This window comes from Cajanus cajan, chromosome 2 (genome assembly GCF_000230855.2).
Source record: "Cajanus cajan strain Asha chromosome 2, NIPB_CcT2T_4, whole genome shotgun sequence".
NCBI classification, from domain to species: domain Eukaryota; kingdom Viridiplantae; phylum Streptophyta; class Magnoliopsida; order Fabales; family Fabaceae; genus Cajanus; species Cajanus cajan.
The window spans coordinates 11,174,531-11,194,733 of record NC_138518.1 but is presented as its reverse complement, the minus strand read 5'-3'; the positions used below and the strand labels follow the sequence as shown (position 1 = coordinate 11,194,733).

The following is a 20,203-nucleotide window of genomic DNA, read 5'->3' as shown; positions in this document are numbered from 1 at the left end:
CTTCCCAGAAGGTCACCCATCCCTGTACTACTCTAGGTCAAGCACACTTAACTGTGAAGTTCTGATGAGTAGGCTACCGAAATATATATGTATATTGTCAGTATAACTTATACAAATTAATTCATTTAAGTTATCCTCAAATATACAATCTCATATTTGTACTATAATAATAATATATAATAATTTTATATTATGAATAATAATAATAATAGTAATAATAATAATAATATATTTAGTTATTCTTTATTTATATGTACTTACTTTTATAATTAACATCTACTTATTTCTATTTAAAATTATAACTTAAATTATTTAATTTTATAATTTATAATGATAATATAATTTATAAAATTATAAATATTTATTTATTACATACTTATAAATTAAAATTTAATATTTTAAATAATTATTAATTAATTTAATATATTTATTTACCTTAAATCAAACATATAAAATTCAAAAAAATGTATTTATCCTTGTTTTATTTTCTAATTATCAACTATTAATAAAATACTAACTTAAAATCTTATCTAATTATATATAATATTCTCATATCAAATTTAAAAGCAGATATTAGTTATACAAAAATATTAAGATCATATAGTAAATTGTCAATAAGATTTTAGTTAAATAATTTAAAATAATTAATGTTTCAATTATATTGTTAATTAGCAAATAATTTATTCCAAAACTAATTAAAAATTTTATATTAATTATTAGTAAAATTTAATATCTTTTAAATTAACAATTAATTGGATCGATGAAATTCAACACACACCATGAGTTATTGAGCGGAATAACTTTACCAAGAGTTATTTTGTAAGTTATCTTAAATCAAACATACAATATTCAAAAAATGTATTTATCCTTGTTTTATTTTTTAATTATCAACCATTAATAAAATACTAACTTAAAATCTTATCTAATTATATCATAATATTTTCATATCAAATTTAAAACCAGTTCTTACATTTTCGACAAATATAAATTTTTCTGAAATATTCCATCAATAATATAGCTTTTCCTACAAAAAATTTTTCATCGAAAATATAAATTTTCCGACGGATTGAATTTAATTTTATAAGAAATCATCTTCGATTAATATAACATTTTGTATATATGATTTAAGAGTAAAAGATTTTCAATTTAACGGTTGAATTTACAAAATTCACATTTAATATAAAGTTATTGAGCGGTGTAATACTTAGTAAAATTTACACCGATGTAATTATAACCCCGTATATTATATATATATATATATATATATATATATATATATATATATATATAGGGACCGACGCACGTTTGAATAGTGGGGCACTTGCCCCCACTACTATTTGACATATACATAATTTTTTATCTAAAAAATAATATTTTAAAAAATAAAAATTATATTCTAATAAAATAAAATATAGGTTCTGAAAAAAATATTTATTTATTTGATATCTGTCAAATTTTCGAAAGAAATTAATTCTCATGTGATAAAAAAAAATTCTTAATAATGAATTAATTTTTAAAAAAGTTTAATTATAATATATATTGATATATATATATATATGTCTTAATATTCACATATATAATGTAATATATTAAAATAAATAATTTTTTGATAAAATAAAATTTGTCCATGCATGTTTATCTTTTGTGTTTTTTATTTATAGTATACGTTGATTGAAAAAATCAAAATAATAAAATTGTATATATTAATTAAAAAAATCAAAATAAGAAAAATCTCAAGATTTATGTTCCATTTAGAATTGTTATTATAAGATATATTTTAAAATAAATTATCATCTAAAAATATATATTAGATATTAAAAATATATTTATATCATAAATAAATTAAACTGGATTTTTATAAAATTTAACATATTTATTTTTATATTTTTAATAGTGTTATAAAGATGGAATTTAAAATAAAATTTATAAAATTTAACATTGTAAATTATTCAATAATATGTGATTTGATAACTCAAAGATTAAGTTATAACATGATAATTATATTTATTTATATACTCTAACACATCTTACATACAAGATAAATTCATAAGTTTGTTGAAAGATAAATTTATATTCTAGTCACGATTTTGAAATTATATAACGAAAAAAAAATCGTGTACCTCATGTTAAAGGAAGTATATATAAAATTGTTAATAAAATATAAGTTTATTAAGATAATATACATAATACTTAAAAAAATTTAATTTTAATAAAAAAAAATTGTCTTGTAGATTGCGACGGTTTATAGTAAACCGTCGCAATGCTGAAAATTTTGCGACGATTTATGACTAAGCAATGTTAAAAAAAATTTGCGACGGTTTATGATTAACTGTCGCAATCTTCAACAAATTTTGCGACGGTTTACGATAAATCGTCGCAATGTTGAACAATTTTGCGACAGTTTTTGATGAACCATCGCAATGTTAAACAAATTTTGCGACAGTTTATGATAAACCATCGCAATGCTGAAAACTTTGCGACGATTTATGACTAATTGTCGCAATGTTAAAAAAAATTTGCGACGGTTTATGAATAACTGTCGCAATCTTCAACAAATTTTGCGACGGTTTACGATAAACCGTCGCAATGTTGAACAATTTTGCGACGATTTTTGATGAACCGTCGCAATGTTAAACAAATTTTGCGACGGTTTATGATAAACCGTCGCAATGTTCTACAAATTTTGCGACAGTTTACGATAAACCGTCGCAATGTTGAATAATTTTGCGACGGTTTTGAAAAACTGTCGTATGAAGGGTCGCAATATCAAAGCGACGACGGTTTCTAGATAACCGTCGCAATTTGTCCGTCGCAATTTATCATTTTCCTTGTAGTGATTATTCAACATAATGTAAATAAACTTCAATTACAACTTAATCACTTCAACTCATTCAACACACAACATAGCAACACTTAAATACAACATCTAATTCTTTTCGTAATAACTCAACACTTAATTATAACAAAGAACGTCGGGTTGCCGGTCTTTGTTATAATTGTGATGAGAAGTTTCATTCAGGACATAAGTGTGCAACCCCAAATTTTTTTTGTTACTTTGTAATGACGATTATGGACCTGATTCAGCTTCCACGAGTGATTTATTGATTGGGCCTAATTTGGATGATTATGAACCTAACCCAGCTATTCATTTTCAACTATCATATCAAGCTCTCATTAGCGTTCCTTCACCTCAAACATTGTGGTTTAAAGGCACTATTGATGGATGTATGGTGATGATCCTAATTGATTCAGGTAGCACTCATAAAATTATCCAACCACATTTGGCTCACCATTTACAATTGGATACGAGTTCAACTTCTCCGTTCAAAGTTATGGTGGGCAATGGTGAATTTATTATGTGTGATAAATTATGCTCTAGTGTTCCTATTACTATTCAACATGTTATTGTTCGAGTTCCCTTGTATGTAATTCCTATTGAGGGTGCTGATGTGTGGTTCTCGGGGTTGCATGGCTTCAAACTTTGGGTTTGATTCAGGCTGACTTTTAGGCGGCCACCTTCACATTTACGCATCACGACACCTGTGTGACTCTCACGAGTGACTCTGTTTCACCTACCATTTCATCATTTCACCAAATATGCCATTATGTTTAACAAGATTCGGTGGCTTCCCTTCACTTACTACAAGTTTCCCATCCTGATCTGACCCCACAATTACCCTTCCTTGAATCCATTCCTACCTCTCATCCCACTGAGATTAAAACCCTCTTAACCACTTACCAAGATGATTTTCAGAAACCTAAAAGCTTACCCCCAAACCGCCCTCAAGACCATCACATTCCACTTTTTCCTAATTCCACCCCTGTTAATATTAAGCCATATCGCTACCCTCATTTCCAAAAGACTCTTATGACCACACTCATTACAGAAATGTTAGCTGATGGAATTATTAAGCCTAGTACTAGTCCCTTTTCTTCACCAGTTTTATTAGTTAAAAAGAAGGACGGTACTTGGCGTTTCTGTGTTGATTACCACCCCCTTAATGCCATCACCATACGTGATCGTTTCCCTATACCTATAGACACCCAATTTCGTCCGGGAAGCACAAAACAACAAGATAGGACGTCAAGGGTCCAAAAGCCCAAATTATACATTTTAAGTGGCCCGGAACGGGCCATTCCAAACTCAGAACGGGCCGTTCCCAAGTCTAGAACAGGTCGTTCTCGAATTGGAACGGGTCGTTCCAAGGCTCCTAAAAAGCCTATAATTTGTAAACTGGAACGGGCCGTTCCAACTGGAACGGGTCGTTCTAGTCTCCTACAAGTGGGCTTAATTTGTACCCCCAGAACGGGCCGTTCTGAAATCGGAACGGGCCGTTCTGGTTTCATAACGGGCCGTTCCAGGGTCCAAATTAACACACAACGGCCATATCCAGAACGGGCCGTTCCGATTTTGGAACGGGCCGTTCTGGACCCCTTCTGAAGTCTATAAATAGACGGCTGGGGCTCATTTCTCCGGACCCCGAAATTTCATCCAGACTTCCTATAGCACGAAATTTCTCTCTTTTTCTCTCTCTCCCTCTCTCTTTGTATTTCTTGAGATTTTTGTGAGGCACTGTAGTGTGAAGGGTTGCCAAAAAGCACCCAAATCTCCATTTTTGAAGATTAATAGAGCTCGTTCAAGAGGTATTTCAGCTAATTTTCTTCTCTCTCTTTTATTTCTTATTTTTAATAAATATTATTTATAATAAAAATATTCATGTAGACATTTTAGGGTCAATCGTATAATTTTAATTTCAAGCATGTAAATAATTATTAATAAAAGGGGGTCTAATATTTAATTTATTATTTCTTATTACGTTAACTTCATCATAGGGTACCGATTTAGGGCGTTGTAGGGGTGCTTAATACCTTCCTTACACGTAACCGACCCCCGAACCCAATTCTGGTTATCAAGGCCATTATTGGATTCTTTTAGAAAAACCTTTTCTTTTTCCAATGTTTTGAGTAAAACATTGGTGGCGACTCCATGAACCATTTTTCAAAACCATTAATTAAGGATTAGTCTGGTGTCCGGGCATTCCTTAATTGATGAGATCTTTAAAAGGATGTCTAAACCATTAATCACGAGATCGGAAATTTTTGGGTTGCGACAGATGGCGACTCCGCTGGGGACGTTTAAAGAGGGTCAGGCCCATTTAATTGATGAAGTTAATAAAATAAAAATAATAATTTAAATATTTCTTCCCCTTTATTTTGTTTGTTTTATTTGTTTGGCTTTTATATTTGTTTGCCTATTTAAATTCAGCACTTGTTTGAAATAAAAATTGTACACAAACCTTTGCACACAACAGTTCCCCCTACACCCGGGGGCATGAGGGTAATAAACATAGGGAGTGGTTGACGTACGACCGGCCCAAGTTTGGCCTTAGAGCTTGCGAGCCTTGTCAGAAATCACACTCAAGGTGATAACCGGTTACTCTAGCCCGAAATACTGCGACAAACCTTAGAGTTAATTTGCCAGGTGACGGCGACAGAGATACTAGGTCCCTATAATGGGGGCACCTTGGGGGCCTTAAAACCAGTGAGATTAGAACCGTCCTATACAGTGCACTTTTCTCGACAGGGACCACAGACCATGGATTTATACCGCTCGTGGATTTATAATTGTTTGAGCATATGATTGTTGCATAGTTGTTTGTATATAAAAAAATAAATAAAATAGTTCGTCTGCCTTTTGTCATAATCCCTTTCTTTTGTCTAAAAATATAAACAAAAAAAATATAATGAGGCGCTTATATGCTATACATATATTAGAACTGGTAGGAATACTCGGCAAAAATCAGTGCAACTTTTGTCATATCGTAAAATATTACGAAAAGGGGCACCGATGATGACTGACCTTCTAAGGTTTGGTGTAACTTTTGTCATGTCGTAAGATATTACGAAAAGGGACACCTACCTTCATAAGGGCAAGCGTCATCTTGTCAGTAATCTCCTTCAATAGATCTATAAACAATCATAATAGAAATCCATTGTTATCCCTCGAAGGTGGCTTCTCAACACTCCGTACTCACGAGGACCCAAAAAAGACAAGCTATGGAGGCACTAATGGAAAGGAACCGCGAGCTGAATGAAGAGCTTAAGCATCTCAAGGAGCAAATGGCTCGAATGTGCGAAACTATGAGCAAGCTCCAACATGATGACTACAATGCTAGTCACGTAGGAGACGCGTCCAAGGACCACCTAAATGCTTTGGAAGAGAGGTTAAGAGCGGTGGAAGGTCATAGCTTTGACATTCAGGAGGCCGCTGAAATGTGCTTGGTACAGGATATCCAATTTCCGCCCAAGTTCAAAAGTCCCGACTTCCAAAAGTATACGGGATCCAGTTGCCCCAAAAGGCATCTGACGATGTACTGCCGGAAGATGGCCGCCCATGTGAACAACGAGAAGCTCCTGATACACTGTTTTCAGGAAAGCTTATCGGATGCGGCCCTCAACTGGTTCATGCAGCTGGAGGGAGGAAGGATCCAAACATGGAAGCAGCTCGCTGACGCCTTCTTGCAACGATACAAATACAATATTGATCTTGTCCCTGACAGATATGATTTTCAAGGGTTAAGCAAGAAGGGGGATGAACCTTTCAAAGCTTATGCGCAGAGGTGGAGGGAGCTGGCAGCACAAGTAGAGCCCTCGCTTTCCGACAAGGAGATGGTGACCTTGTTCATCAACTCTTTAACCGGTCCCTATTATGATAAGATGATAGGGAATACCTCGACCCTTTTCGCCGACATAGTCACCACAGGTGAAAGGGTCGAACAAGGCTTGAAGAGCGGGAGATTAGGAAGGACATCGGCAAGCTACGATCCTAAGAAGTCCTACGGGAAGAAAAAGGAAGAAGGAGTTAACGCTGTTACTATAACTACTGGCACCCCCAACAATCGAGGCACGTCCCAATCTGAACCGTGGAAAGAGAAGGCAGTGGATAAGATTCCTACCACCTATACAGAACTACTTCCTAAACTCTTGGAAGCCTCAATACTGGTACGACTTCCGCCGCTGAAAAGATTCACTCCCCCCTTTCCTACATGGTATAACCCCGAAGAGCGATGTGATTATCACTCTGGTTCCCCGGGGCATTCTGTGGAACGATGCAGGGCCCTCAAGCTTCGAGTCCAAGGACTAATTGACGCCGGGTGGTTAAAGTTTGACACGGACACGCCTAGTATCGACAAGCAGCCGCTTCCCAAGCACGAAGACTAAAGCCCGTGAAACGGTGTTGTTGAAAGACCGCCTGAATAGGGATGTCCATTAGGGATTCATGTTTCCTTCATCATGAGTTTTATTATTTAACTATTTTTAACTCACAACTCTGCCCAAGGTTGTGAGTTTCTACAATAAAGGGCTGTAATGAGTTTTTCTTTTATAATAAAATACGTCATTTAGAAGTTGTGTCTATCCTATTTTCTCTCTTTATTTTCTTCTTTTCGCCATCCATGCATTAAAATCATAAACCTAAATACAGAACCTAGTGAACATGGCCGAAGGAAACGAAGTTGAGCAAAATCTAAACTCGTGTGATGTATCGCTTGAGCATGAGGAGAATCTATCCTCCGAAATACAAAGGTTGATGGACCAAGAGAATCGCATAATCCAACCCTATCAAGAAGAAGTTGAGCAGATTAATCTAGGGCAAGAAGAGGATAGAAAGGAAATATCAATCGACACGAGGATGGCAAAGGAGGTCAAGAATCAATTGATTGACCTCTTGAAGGAATATGTCGATGTCTTCGCTTGGTCTTATCATGACATGCCAGGATTAGACCGCGAAATCCTTGAACACAAATTGCGCATAAAAAACGGGATTCCTCCAGTAAAGCAAAAACTTCGAAGGATTAAACCTGAGTGGTCTCTCAAAATAAAGGAAGAGGTTCAAAAACAACTAGATGCTGGGTTTTTGGTTGTATCTCGGTATTCTGAATGGCTTGCGAACATAGTGCCTGTACTAAAGAAGAACAGGAAGATGCGAGTTTGTGTGGACTATCGAGATCTAAATCGAGCCAGTCCCAAAGACGACTTCCCACTACCACACATTGACGTGCTCGTAGACAACACATCTACGAACACTACTTTCTCATTTATGGACGGATATTCGGGATATAACCAGATCAAGATGGCCATAGAAGATCAAGAGAAGACTTCTTTCATCACTCCTTGGGGCACCTTCTGCTACCGGGTGATGCCTTTCGGTTTGAGAAACGCAGGGGCAACCTATCAAAGAGCAATGGTAACCCTATTCCACGACATGATCCACAAGGAGGTAGAGGTGTATGTAGATGACATGATTGCTAAGTCAAAAGATGAAAATGATCATCTTATCCACCTAAGAAAACTGTTCAATCGGCTTCGTAAGTATAAGTTAAAGCTAAATCCTACCAAATGTACTTTTGGAGTCCGATCAGGAAAACTCCTTGGGTTCATCGTTAGTGAAAAAGGGATAGAAGTGGATCCAGACAAAGCCAGAGCCATAATCGAAATGCCGCCCCCTAGGACAGAAAAGGAAGTCAGGGGATTTCTTGGTAGGGTAAATTATATAGCTCGTTTCATATCTCAATTGACTGACACATGCGCTCCCATCTTTAAGCTGCTCCGAAAGAATCAACCCGTGGAATGGAATGAGGAATGCCAAATTGCTTTCGATAAGATTAAGCAATGTCTCATCAATCCACCAATATTGATGCCTCCTATTGAAGGAGAACCTCTCATCCTATACCTCACGGTCTTGGAAGATTCCATGGGATGTATGCTCGGACAGTTAAACAAGACTGGTAATCAAGAAAGAGCTATCTATTACTTGAGCAAGAAATTTACTGATTACGAAGCTCGGTATTCTCCTTTAAAGAAAACATGTTGCGCCTTAGTGTGGGCCACCCGGCGGCTAAGGCAGTACATGCTGAGACATACCACCCAGCTAATATCCAAAATGGATCCTATCAAGTACCTGCTTGAAAAGTCTGTTCTGGTTGGGAGAATTGCCAGATGGCAAGTTCTGCTATCAGAATATGATATTGTATATGTCTCGCAAAAGGCAATCAAAGGTAGTGTCTTGGCCGATCATTTAGCAAACGGACCGATCAAGGACGAATACATGGTCAAGGAGGAATTCCCCGATGAAGAAATATTGACCTTGAAGGATGAGCCAAAAAAGCAAAGTCAAAATGAATCCTGGTCGATGTTCTTCGACGGGGCCTCCAATATAATGGGGCACGGAATAGGAGCCATACTGATATCGTCCCAAGGAAAACATATCCCGGTGACGGCAAGGTTGGACTTTGAATGCACCAACAACATGGCTGAATATGAAGCTTGTATACTGGGTCTACAGGCTGCGCTTGATAACGAAGTCACCGAACTAGAAGTCTACGGCGATTCACCTCTGGTGATATACCAGCTACGAGATGAATGGGAAACGAAGGACTACAAATTAATCCCCTATCGTGCATGCGTTCAAGATTTGATGTCTCAATTTGAATCCATTAACTTTGAGCATACCCCAAGAGAGGGGAATCAGTTAGCAGATGTGCTGGCCACACTAGCTTCCATGTTTGCTATAAAAGAGGTATGTGAAATACCGATCATCAGAATCAGACGACATGAGGCACAAGCTCATTGTTGCACACTGGAAGAAGAGAAAGATGGCCATCCTTGGTATTTTGACATCCATCAATACATCAAAGAAGGGAAATACCCAGTCGGGGCATCTGACAATGACAAGAAAACAATCAGACGAAGGGTTATCGGATTCGTATTACATGAGAACATTCTGTACAAGAAGAGTTTTGATTCCATCCTGTTAAGATGTATTGGTCAGAAGGAGTCTCAATCATTAATGAAAGAAGTCCACGAAGGAACCTTCGGTACCCATATAGCTGGACAGGTCATGGCCAGAAAGATCATCAGGGCAGGATACTTTTGGTCCACTATGGAGAAGGATTGCATCATGTATGCTAGGAAGTGCCACAAATGCCAAATATATGCTGATAATATCCAAGTCCCACCAAGTGAGCTCAATGTAATGGCCTCACCCTGGCCTTTCTCGATGTGGGGCATGGACGTCATTGGACCTATTGAACCCAAGGCCTCAAATGGACATAGATTCATTCTTGTGGCTATTGATTACTTCACCAAATGGGTCGAAGCCACGTCATACGCACATGTAACCCGTAAAGTGGTGGTCAATTTTGTCAGAAAAAACATAATATGTCGTTATGGAATACCTGAAAAAATTATAACAGACAATGGGTCCAACCTCAACAACAAGATGATGAATGAATTATGTGACTCTTTCAAGATTCAACATCATAACTCCTCCCCTTATAGGCCAAAAATGAATGGGGCAGTTGAGGCAGCCAATAAGAATATCAAGAAGATCGTTCAAAAAATGGTCGTTACATATAAGGATTGGCATGAGATGCTACCTTACACATTGCATGGGTACAGAACATCCGTTCGCACATCGACGGGCGCCACCCCTTTTTCCTTAGTATACGGGATGGAGGCAGTCTTGCCTGTTGAAGTGGAAATTCCTTCTTTGAGATTACTCACGGAGGCAAAGCTCCTAGAAACCGAATGGGTTCAAACCAGATTTGACCAATTAAATCTCACAGAAGAGAAAAGGTTAGACGCCATTTGTCACGGGCAAACATACCAAAGGAGAATCAAGAGAGCCTTCAACAAAAGAGTCCAACAACGACCATTTGAAGAGGGAGATCTAGTACTCAGGAAACTTCTACCAGCACAGAAGGATAAGATAGGGAAATGGGCACCAAACTATGAAGGCCCATACGTGGTCAAGCGAGCCTTTTCTGGAGGAGCATTGATCCTCACTAACATGGACGGTGAAGAACTCTCCTACCCAGTAAACTCTGATGCCGTTAAGATGTTCTATGCCTAAGCGCAAAAAAAAAAAAAGAAAAAGAAAAAAAAGGAGGCGTTAAAGCAAGACGAACGGACGACCTAGAAGCCCTATCACCTTCTATAGAAGTCAAGAAATTACTTGAAGCGGTATTGATCAGACGACTAGGAGGATGCCAAGCTTCGTTTCTTAAAGTCATGATTGCTCAAGCCCATACACCAGCCAACCTCCGTCAATTTTTTTAAACCTCCTCTTGTAACCCTACTTGAAATTTTTTGATTTGCAATAAAATATCATTCTTCTCAGTTCTTTCAACCTTTATCTTTAAATGACGTGTTTGGTATTAAAGAGAAAAAATCAAAACAACCCAGTAAAAAAAAAAAACAAACAAAACAAAAAACAAAAAAACAAAAAAAACAAAAAAAACAAAAAAAACAAAAAAAAAAAAACAAAAAAAAACAAAAAAAAAACAAAAAAGGGGAGTAAAGGGAAGCCACCTGATACCAATAGATTTCTAAAAAGCTTAAACACATATGTATGGCATACAGAAAAGCGCGCACTTGAAATAAATAAATTTTCACATCAAAAGAGAATTATCCAAAAAGGCAGTAAGTTGCAAACATTTTCAATCCATGCATGCATCATGAATAAAATCTCTAAAGCAATCAAGAAAGGAGCCACGTGTGAAGGGGCTAAACTCTTCCCTCACAACAAAAGATCAGACAGGGTTAAGTAAATCCTTTACAATGACCAGCCATAGACAAAAAAAGCAAGCTTCGTACATGTCGAAAAGCCGAAGCATTTAAAAAATAGCAGAAAAAGGCAAGCTTCAAATGTGAAAAAGCTGAAACTAAACAAAGAAGTGAAAAAAAAAACCTACAACAAGAAGGTGCCTAGAGAGGCATCATAATACTCACATGGCAGGGGCAACACTAGAATCCCTGTCATCCAACATCTCCTGCCCATTCACTTAGGGGCAATCTTTCATCCCACAACACCAACAAGAAGATATCAAGTACAAGATCGGAAAAGGGTTGCTAGATCCCCAAAACTAGTACAAGATCGGAAAAGGTTGCTAGATCCTTAAAACTAGTACAAGATCAGTAAGGGTTGCTAGATCCCTAAAACTAGTACAAGATCAGTAAGGGTTGCTAGATCCCCAAAACTAGTACAAGATCGGTAAGGGTTGCTAGATCCCTAAAACTAGTACAAGATCAATAAGGGTTGTTAGATCCTCAAAACTAGTACAAGATCAGTAAGGGTTGCTAGATCCCCAAAACTAGTACAAGATCGGAAAAGGTTGCTAGATCCTCAAAACTAGTACAAGATCAGTAAGGGTTGCTAGATCCCCAAAACTAGTACAAGATCAGAAAAGGGTTGCTAGATCCCTAAAACTAGTACAAGATCAGAAAGGGTTGCTAGATCCCCAAAACTAGTACAAGATCAGAAAAGGTTGCTAGATCCTCAAAACTAGTACAAGATCAGTAAGGGTTACTAGATCCCCAAAACTAGTACAAGATCGGAAAAGGTTGCTAGATCCTCAAAACTAGTACAAGATCAGTAAGGGTTGCTAGATCCCCAAAACTAGTACAAGATCAGTAAGGGTTGCTAGATCCCTAAAACTAGTACAAGATCGGTAAGGGTTGCTAGACCCTAAAACTAGCAGTGGGCCAGCTGAAGCCCTAAATATCAGTCCAGCCTTTAGAGGCTGAGCTCATAATATACTCCCTTTTTAACAAGCCACAAATAAAGAAACACACTACCATGAGACAAGCAGAAGCAGCAGGAAGCATCTACATCAAGACCAGAAGCCTAGATGTTTCGGTTTACCATCCTTATCACCCGACGGAGCATATAAACCAACACTCAATTACTCTTAGGGACAAGGATACGGGTAAACACCATCTACCCGAAGGAAATGGTGTGTGGGCATCTACATTGCTGAATTAAAGGAGAAGATTCAGGACACAGGAAGCGACATGGGGCATTCACATGGATCTTGAAGCCTAGATGTTTCGGTTCACCATCCTTGACACCTAATAGAGCATACAATCCAACACTCAGTTGCTCCATGGGACAAGGATATAGGGAACACCGTCTACCCGAAGGAAACAACGTGAAGGTATCTATTGTCCAAACAAGAGTAAAGATCCGAATTTTCACCTCACTATCACAAGAGAAACACTGGAGCTTCTACTCGAAGACTGAAGATCAGGTGTACAGTTTGTCAGCCTTGTTACCCAAGAGTATGTAACTGCTCTAAAGGGTGATGATACGAGCAAATACATCCATCCAAGAGAAGCAACGTAGAAGCACCAACACCAAAGAGACGAAGAGAAGACCCGGACGAAATGTCTACGTCTTTACTTGCCTTTGGAAAAGCAACACGTTACTATTCCAAAGGACAAGTAAAGAGGGGCAGCTGTAGACACCCAATTTCGTCCGGGAAGCACAAAACAACAAGATAGGACGTCAAGGGTCCAAAAGCCCAAATTAGACATTTTAAGTGGCCCGGAACGGGCCGTTCCAAAATCGGAACGGGCCGTTCCCAAGTCTGGAACGGGCCGTTCTCGAATTGGAACGGGCCATTCCAAGGCTCCTAAAAAGCCTATAATTTGTAAACTGGAACGGGCCGTTCCAATTGGAATGGGTCGTTCCAGTCTCCTACAAGTGGGCTTAATTTGTACCCCCAGAACGGGCCGTTCTGGTTCCCCGGAACGGGCCGTTTTGGTTTCAGAACGGGCCGTTCCAGGGTCCAAATTAACACACAACGGCCATATCCAGAACGGGCCGTTCCGATTTTGGAACGGGCCGTTTTGGACCCCTTCTGAAGTCTATAAATAGACGGCTGGGGCTCATTTCTCCGGACCCCAAAATTTCGTCCAAACTTCCTATAGCACGAAATTTCTCTCTTTTTCTCTCTCTCCCTCTCTCTTTGTATTTCTTGAGATTTTTGTGAGGCACTATAGTGTGAAGGGTTGCCAAAAAGCACCCAAATCTCCATTTTTGAAGATTAATAGAGCTCGTTTAAGAGGTATTTCAGCTAATTTTCTTCTCTCTCTTTTATTTCTTATTTTTAATAAATATTATTTATAATAAAAATATTCATGTAGACATTTTAGGGTCAATCGTATAATTTTAATTTCAAGCATATAAATAATTATTAATAAAAGGGGATCTAATATTTAATTTATTATTTCTTATTACGTTGACTTCATCATAGGGTACCGATTTAGGGCGTTGTAGGGGTGCTTAATACCTTCCTTACACGTAACCGACCCCCGAACCCAATTCTGGTTATCAAGGCCATTATTGGATTCTTTTAAAAAAAACCTTTTCTTTTTCCAATGTTTTGAGTAAAACATTGGTGGCGACTCCATGAACCATTTTTCAAAACCATTAATTAAGGATTAGTCTAGTGTCCGGGCATTCCTTAATTGATGAGATCTTTAAAAGGATGTCTAAACCATTAGTCGCGAGATCGGAAATTTTCGGGTTGCGACAATACCTACTATTTAGGAATTGCTAGACAAACTTGGTTCTGCTAAGGTTTTTCCTAAGATTGATCTTCGTTCTAGTTATCACCAAATCAGGGTAAATTCTTCTGATACTTTAAAATTGTTTTCTGCACCTTTGATGGTCATTACGAGTTTTTAGTGATGCCTTTTGGCCTCTCTAATGCTCCTTCTACATTTCAAGCTACCATGAATGAATTATTAAGACCATTTTTAAGAAAATTTGTGCTTGAATTTTTTTGACAATATTCTGGTCAATAGTAATTCATTTCGAGATCACTTGTCACACCTGGATTTTGTTCTTTAGCTCCTATTATCTAACCAATTTTATGCTAAATTTTCAAAGTGTGTGTTTGCCATGCACTCAGTGACCTATTTGGGTCACATTATTTCAAGCCAAGGGGTTCAAACTGACCGAGAGAAGATTCAAGCCATCGTGGCTTGGCCTCCTCCACGTTCACTCACGGCTCTACGCAGGTTCTTAGGATTAACTGGTTTTTATAGAAAATTCGTTCGTAACTACGCGTCGATCGCCACTCCCCTCACCAATTTGTTGCGTTCCACTACTTTTCAATGGAGTTTACAAGCCCAACAAGCATTCACCAAGCTCAAAAATAAAATTACATCCATCCCTGTTCTGGATCTTCCGGACTTCAACTCTCCATACCGATTCTTCTGGCAGCACAATAGGAGCAATTTTATCCCAGCATGGTCATCCTATTGCATTCTTCAGTAAACGCCTTTGTCCTAAGCTCCAGGTTGCATCCGTCTATGTACGTGAAATGTTTGTTGTAACAAAGGCTATCAAAAAGTGGCGTCAATATTTGATTAGACACTATTTTCAGATTCTTACCGATCAAAAGAGTTTAAAAAGTCTGCTTACCCAAGAAGTGCACAACCCCTAGTCGTAGAAATGGGCATTAAGTTCTTGGGCTACCATTTTGGCATTCTTTATAGGCCAGACAATCAGAATCTTGTGGCTGATACTTTATCACGGCCAGAACTAGAGCCTTTGGTCTTGCTACATATCTTCTCCCCTGTTCCTATGTTTCTTCTTCCTTAGCAGCAATATTTTAAGACAACAAGTCAGGAATTGGTTACTCAATTACTTCAACAGAATAAAGAGCACGAGTTGTTTACCTTTCATAATGGGTTGTTGTACTTCAAGGAAAAACAAAGATATTGATGATTTTTGCCTTCAACTGCTCAAGGAGTTTCATTGTACCCTGGTCGTCGGTCATTCAGGTTTGAAACCTACAGTTTATCGTCTTGCTGCTGCCTTTTATTGGCCAGGTCTTTATTTTGATGCTCGCAAGTTCATTTGTGAATGTCCTGAATGTCAACACAACAAATATCTGCCAACAAAAAAATTTGGGTTATTACAGCCCCTCAAGCAAGCCAATAAAGTATAGGACGACATCTCCATGGATTTCATTACACACTTACCCAAATCGTTTGGTCATTCCATAATATAGGTTGTTTGTGATCGTTTAACCAAGTTTGCCCATTTCCTTGCTCTTCTTGCCAACTTCACAGCGCCTAAGCTTGCTCATCGTTTTATAGTTGAAATCTTCAAACTACATGGCTTTCCGAAATCAATTGTCTCGGACAGGGATCCTTTGTTTGTGAGTTCATTCTGGCGTGAACTTTTTCGCGCCCAAGGCACCACCTTGGCTTTTAGCTCTACGTATCATCCAAAATCGGACGGGCAATCTAAGTTCTTGAATAGATGTTTGGAAGCCTACCTTCGTTGCTTCACCAATGATCATCCTCGTGCATGGTATTAGTATCTTCATCTCGAGGAATATTGGCATAATACCTCCTTCCACACCAGTATTGGCACCACTCCCTTTCACGCCTTGTATGGACGCGTGCCTCCTAACCCTACTGATGTATTACAGGGTTCATCTTCCACAATTGTTCATCTTCCACTTAACACTGCTTCATCCCAGCCGTTCAGAGGAAACACAATTACATCTCGTGCTTCCACCTTAGCAGGAATCCATGGCTGCTCCAACATGGCCAATGACATTGAGGACAATGTCCAATGTGACCGGGCCGGTATTGATTCAGCTAGGAGGCCTAAGCGCACAACAAGAAGCCCATTAAAATTCAAAGATTATACAATTTAGGGAATTGGGCTTTTAAAAAATAATAATAGGTCCAGTTGTTTTAATAGTCATTGAGTCCAACAATTTTAATTCAGTTACAGTGTTTGTTTCCCTAAATCAGTGCTCTATACATGTAGACACTAGAGTCACTAAGTCCTTCTTTTTATAGTGGCTATATGGCAACTTGACAGTTATGGAATGAGTATCTTTCTTAGCAATAACCTAGTATAGTATCGTTTTCTCTAGCAATTCTCTATTACTTTGTTAACATAAATCAGTGGCAAATAGGTTAAATAGTTTTTGCCATTTTGTTTTCAGTTAACTCCCATCTTTTTATCTAATCATGCAGTTGTCTCTTTCTCATATCCTTGTTGGCAGAACAAATTTTCTTTGCATTGTTTACTCATATGTCTCAATCTTTCTCTTTATGGAGCTCTTGATACCCTTGTACCGTTGTTATTGATGGGAATGAAAACTTAATAAGTTCAGAAGCATGCTAGAAATTGTAAATGGGAAATAAGAATTTTGATCGATAGTCAGAGCATACTTTTAATCTTCCTTATTAATAGAGTCACCGTTAAAGATAAGAATAAGTCTAAACTTTAAATATATATTAGGTTTGATTTGTTTAAAATTTGATCTGACATAATTTATTTAATAAAAATCTCATATTTAAGTTTTATAAAATTTATTTATTTAAAAAAGCTAGATTTAGACTTATAAAAAAAATTGTTAAACCTAATAGACTAGCTTATTTAGTTGTAACTTCGTCTCTCTTACATTAATTTTCTATCTTATTTTTCGTTTGTGAATAACCAATTTTATCCAGACCCACAAAAGTAATGAAATGGACGTCTACTATGAAGAGGAGGAGCTCCCAAAGTATGGAGGCAACACCATATGACAACAAGGAAGCTCAAAGCCCAAACAAGTTAGTTTTAGAAGCCTAGAACGGGCTGTTCTCATGTCGGAACGGACCATTCCTAAACTAGAACGGGCCATTCCAGGTTACTAAAAAAGACCTAAAACCCTAATTGAGAATGAGTTATTCCAAAACTGGAACTGGTCGTTCCAAGTCACTAAAAAGACCTAAAACCCTAATCTGGAACGGACCGTTTAGATTTTAGAACGGGCCGTTTTAGGTTCAAATTTAGCTCATTAGTGGATGATCTAGAACGAGCCGTTCTGAATCTGGAATGGGTCGTTTTGCTCAGGTCTGACATCTAATTTTAAACTCGGGCACTATTCTCGGGGCAAAAAAATTTCATCGAGAACTCCTTATAGCTCGAAATTTCTCTCTCTTCCTCTCTCTTTGTATTTCTTGAGAGTTGCGAGACATTTGTGTAGTGTGAAAGGTAGACAAAAAGTACCCAATAAATTCTCATCTTTGAAGATTCAACACGATAACAAGTTCAAGCCTCCCATTTGGTATCATATTCTTTTCATGACTTTTATTTATTTATTTTATTTTATTTCTTGAAAATAATTGTATGTACAGAGTGAATGTGATTTGTTGTCTTCAAGATCATTGTTTAGAAAGTGCTTAATATACAACAAATAACAACGTCAATTGAATAACATTTTTACTTTGACGTTATTTGGTTTTGAGGGTTTAATGATTAGTTATTTGCTAACTTAAATTCTTATACAATTTTTCCTTTTTTTTTTTATTTTAAAAAAAGAGAAGAATAAAAGAGGTTTATTTCACATATAAATTACCTTCTCGTATGCAGCAATTTATGATGTTAATTGAGTAGCGTTTCTACCTTTAATATCAATGTAAATCATATATTTTTAGGGTAAAATAAATATTTATGAATTTATATAATTTTGCGCAACTAATTAAAGGTACTGTTTTTACAGGCGTCGTAAGGTGCTAATACCTTCCCTACACGTAATTGACTTCCAAACCCAACTTTGATTTTAAAAGATTATTTTTAAAGGGTTTTCCAATGTTTTTCTCTTAAAATAAAATATTGGTGGCAACTCCATTGAAAAACAATGTTTGCGTCATCCCGTCATGATCCCAGTTACGACATCTTTTAAATTTTGAATTTTAATAATAATAAAGTAAATTATTTTTTTATCTTGTAAATTAGAAAAAGACTCGCACTCGATCTATAATAAATGTTATATAAAGTGACATACAAAAAGTATTACTATAGGTACTACATATATATATTTAACATATAACTAAACACAATTTTAGTGTTGATTTTAAATATAATTTAATAATATATTTTATGTATTACTATAGTCTATATCTACACGTTTTAATAATATATCAACATATATTGTATTCATTGTGTGGGTAAAAGTAATTTTTAATGACATATATTATTATGTCACTATAGGATGTCTGTTATTATATGATAATTTTCTTATAGTAAAAAAAGATTTGTTCATTTATTTAAAATTAAGTTTATTGACTTGTTAGTGTAAAATACACAATGAAAAGTTGTCATATAATAACACATTCTAAAGTGACATAATATTCACCACTAACACTAGTGCAAAAAAACACTTACAACATATAGGAGTTTTAAATTGGGGATAAAGTGTACAAGGGGTGAAACTTGGTATTTCAAGAAAAAAAAATGAGAAAAATATTTACTACTTGAAATGAAAATTTTTAGAAGATAAATTAAAATTTGATGAGATGACTATTGGAAAATTTTAATTGAAAGAGGTAATCAAAATATTTTCCCAAATTACTAGTATTTAAAAATAAATAAATTTCACACAAAAAAAATTAAATTCATAAAAAATATATTATTCTCTTAAAATTTCTGAACACAATATTACATGTTGACAAGCTGTTGAATGCTAACGGATGTGGAATTTTTTACTAAAATAAAATTTTAAAAAAAAAATTACCAAAAAATTAAGCACATGTACCACTTTATTTACCAAAATAGCACTTTTCACTGTTCACGTTCAGAATTCGCTTCCTGGGGAACCGAATTCTTAGCTGTTAATTTTTTTTTTTTTTTGCGTTTTTGGATCTGTGCATGTGTAAAACTGGATCCGGAACGGCCTGTTCTGAAGTCCGTTCTCCTTTCAGAACGGGCCGTTCCAGATGCAAAAATAAATACATGACGAATGCATCAAAACGGGTTGTTCTGCTTGGACATTCCAGTTTCAAAAATAACAGACTATGCGTGCAAGCAGAACGGCCCGTTCTGCTTGGAGAATGAGCCATTCCAGTTGCAACATTAACCCACAACCCGAACTGCAAACAGAAAAGAAAAAAAATATTAAACACTACTCAGAATTCGGTTCTCCCGGAACCGAATTCTGAGCAAAAAATAAAAAATAAAAAATTTGAAGTTCAGAATTCGGTTCTCCGGGAACCGAATTCTGAGTATGAACAATAAAAGATGTTATTTGAGTAAATAAAGTGGTACAGGTGTTGTTTTAGTAAATTTTAAAAAAAAAAATATTTCAGTAAAAAATTCACGGATGTGCATATATATATCTATATTTTTGAGACACCGGATGCTATGCTAAACAAAATATTTATAAATATATATATATATATATATATATATATATATATATATATATATTAAATTCATATCAAACATATTATTGACTTAAAATTTCTGAACACAAATATTACATATTGACAAGCTCTTGAGTCTTGAATGCTAAAGGGCCGGGTGTGCATACATATCTATTTTTGAGACACCCAGTTGCTATGC

At 36.4% G+C, this 20,203-nt stretch overlaps 1 protein-coding gene across 1 annotated transcript; it reads left to right on the top strand.

The window, feature by feature from the left end:
* Nucleotides 1-6,057: 6,057 nt before the first annotated feature.
* LOC145954703 (uncharacterized) lies at nucleotides 6,058-7,221 on the top strand. The gene has a single exon (XM_083069389.1). It carries the CDS (start codon nucleotides 6,058-6,060, stop codon nucleotides 7,219-7,221), a length of 1,164 nt encoding a protein of 387 aa, XP_082925515.1.
* The last annotated feature ends 12,982 nt before the right edge of the window (nucleotides 7,222-20,203 follow it).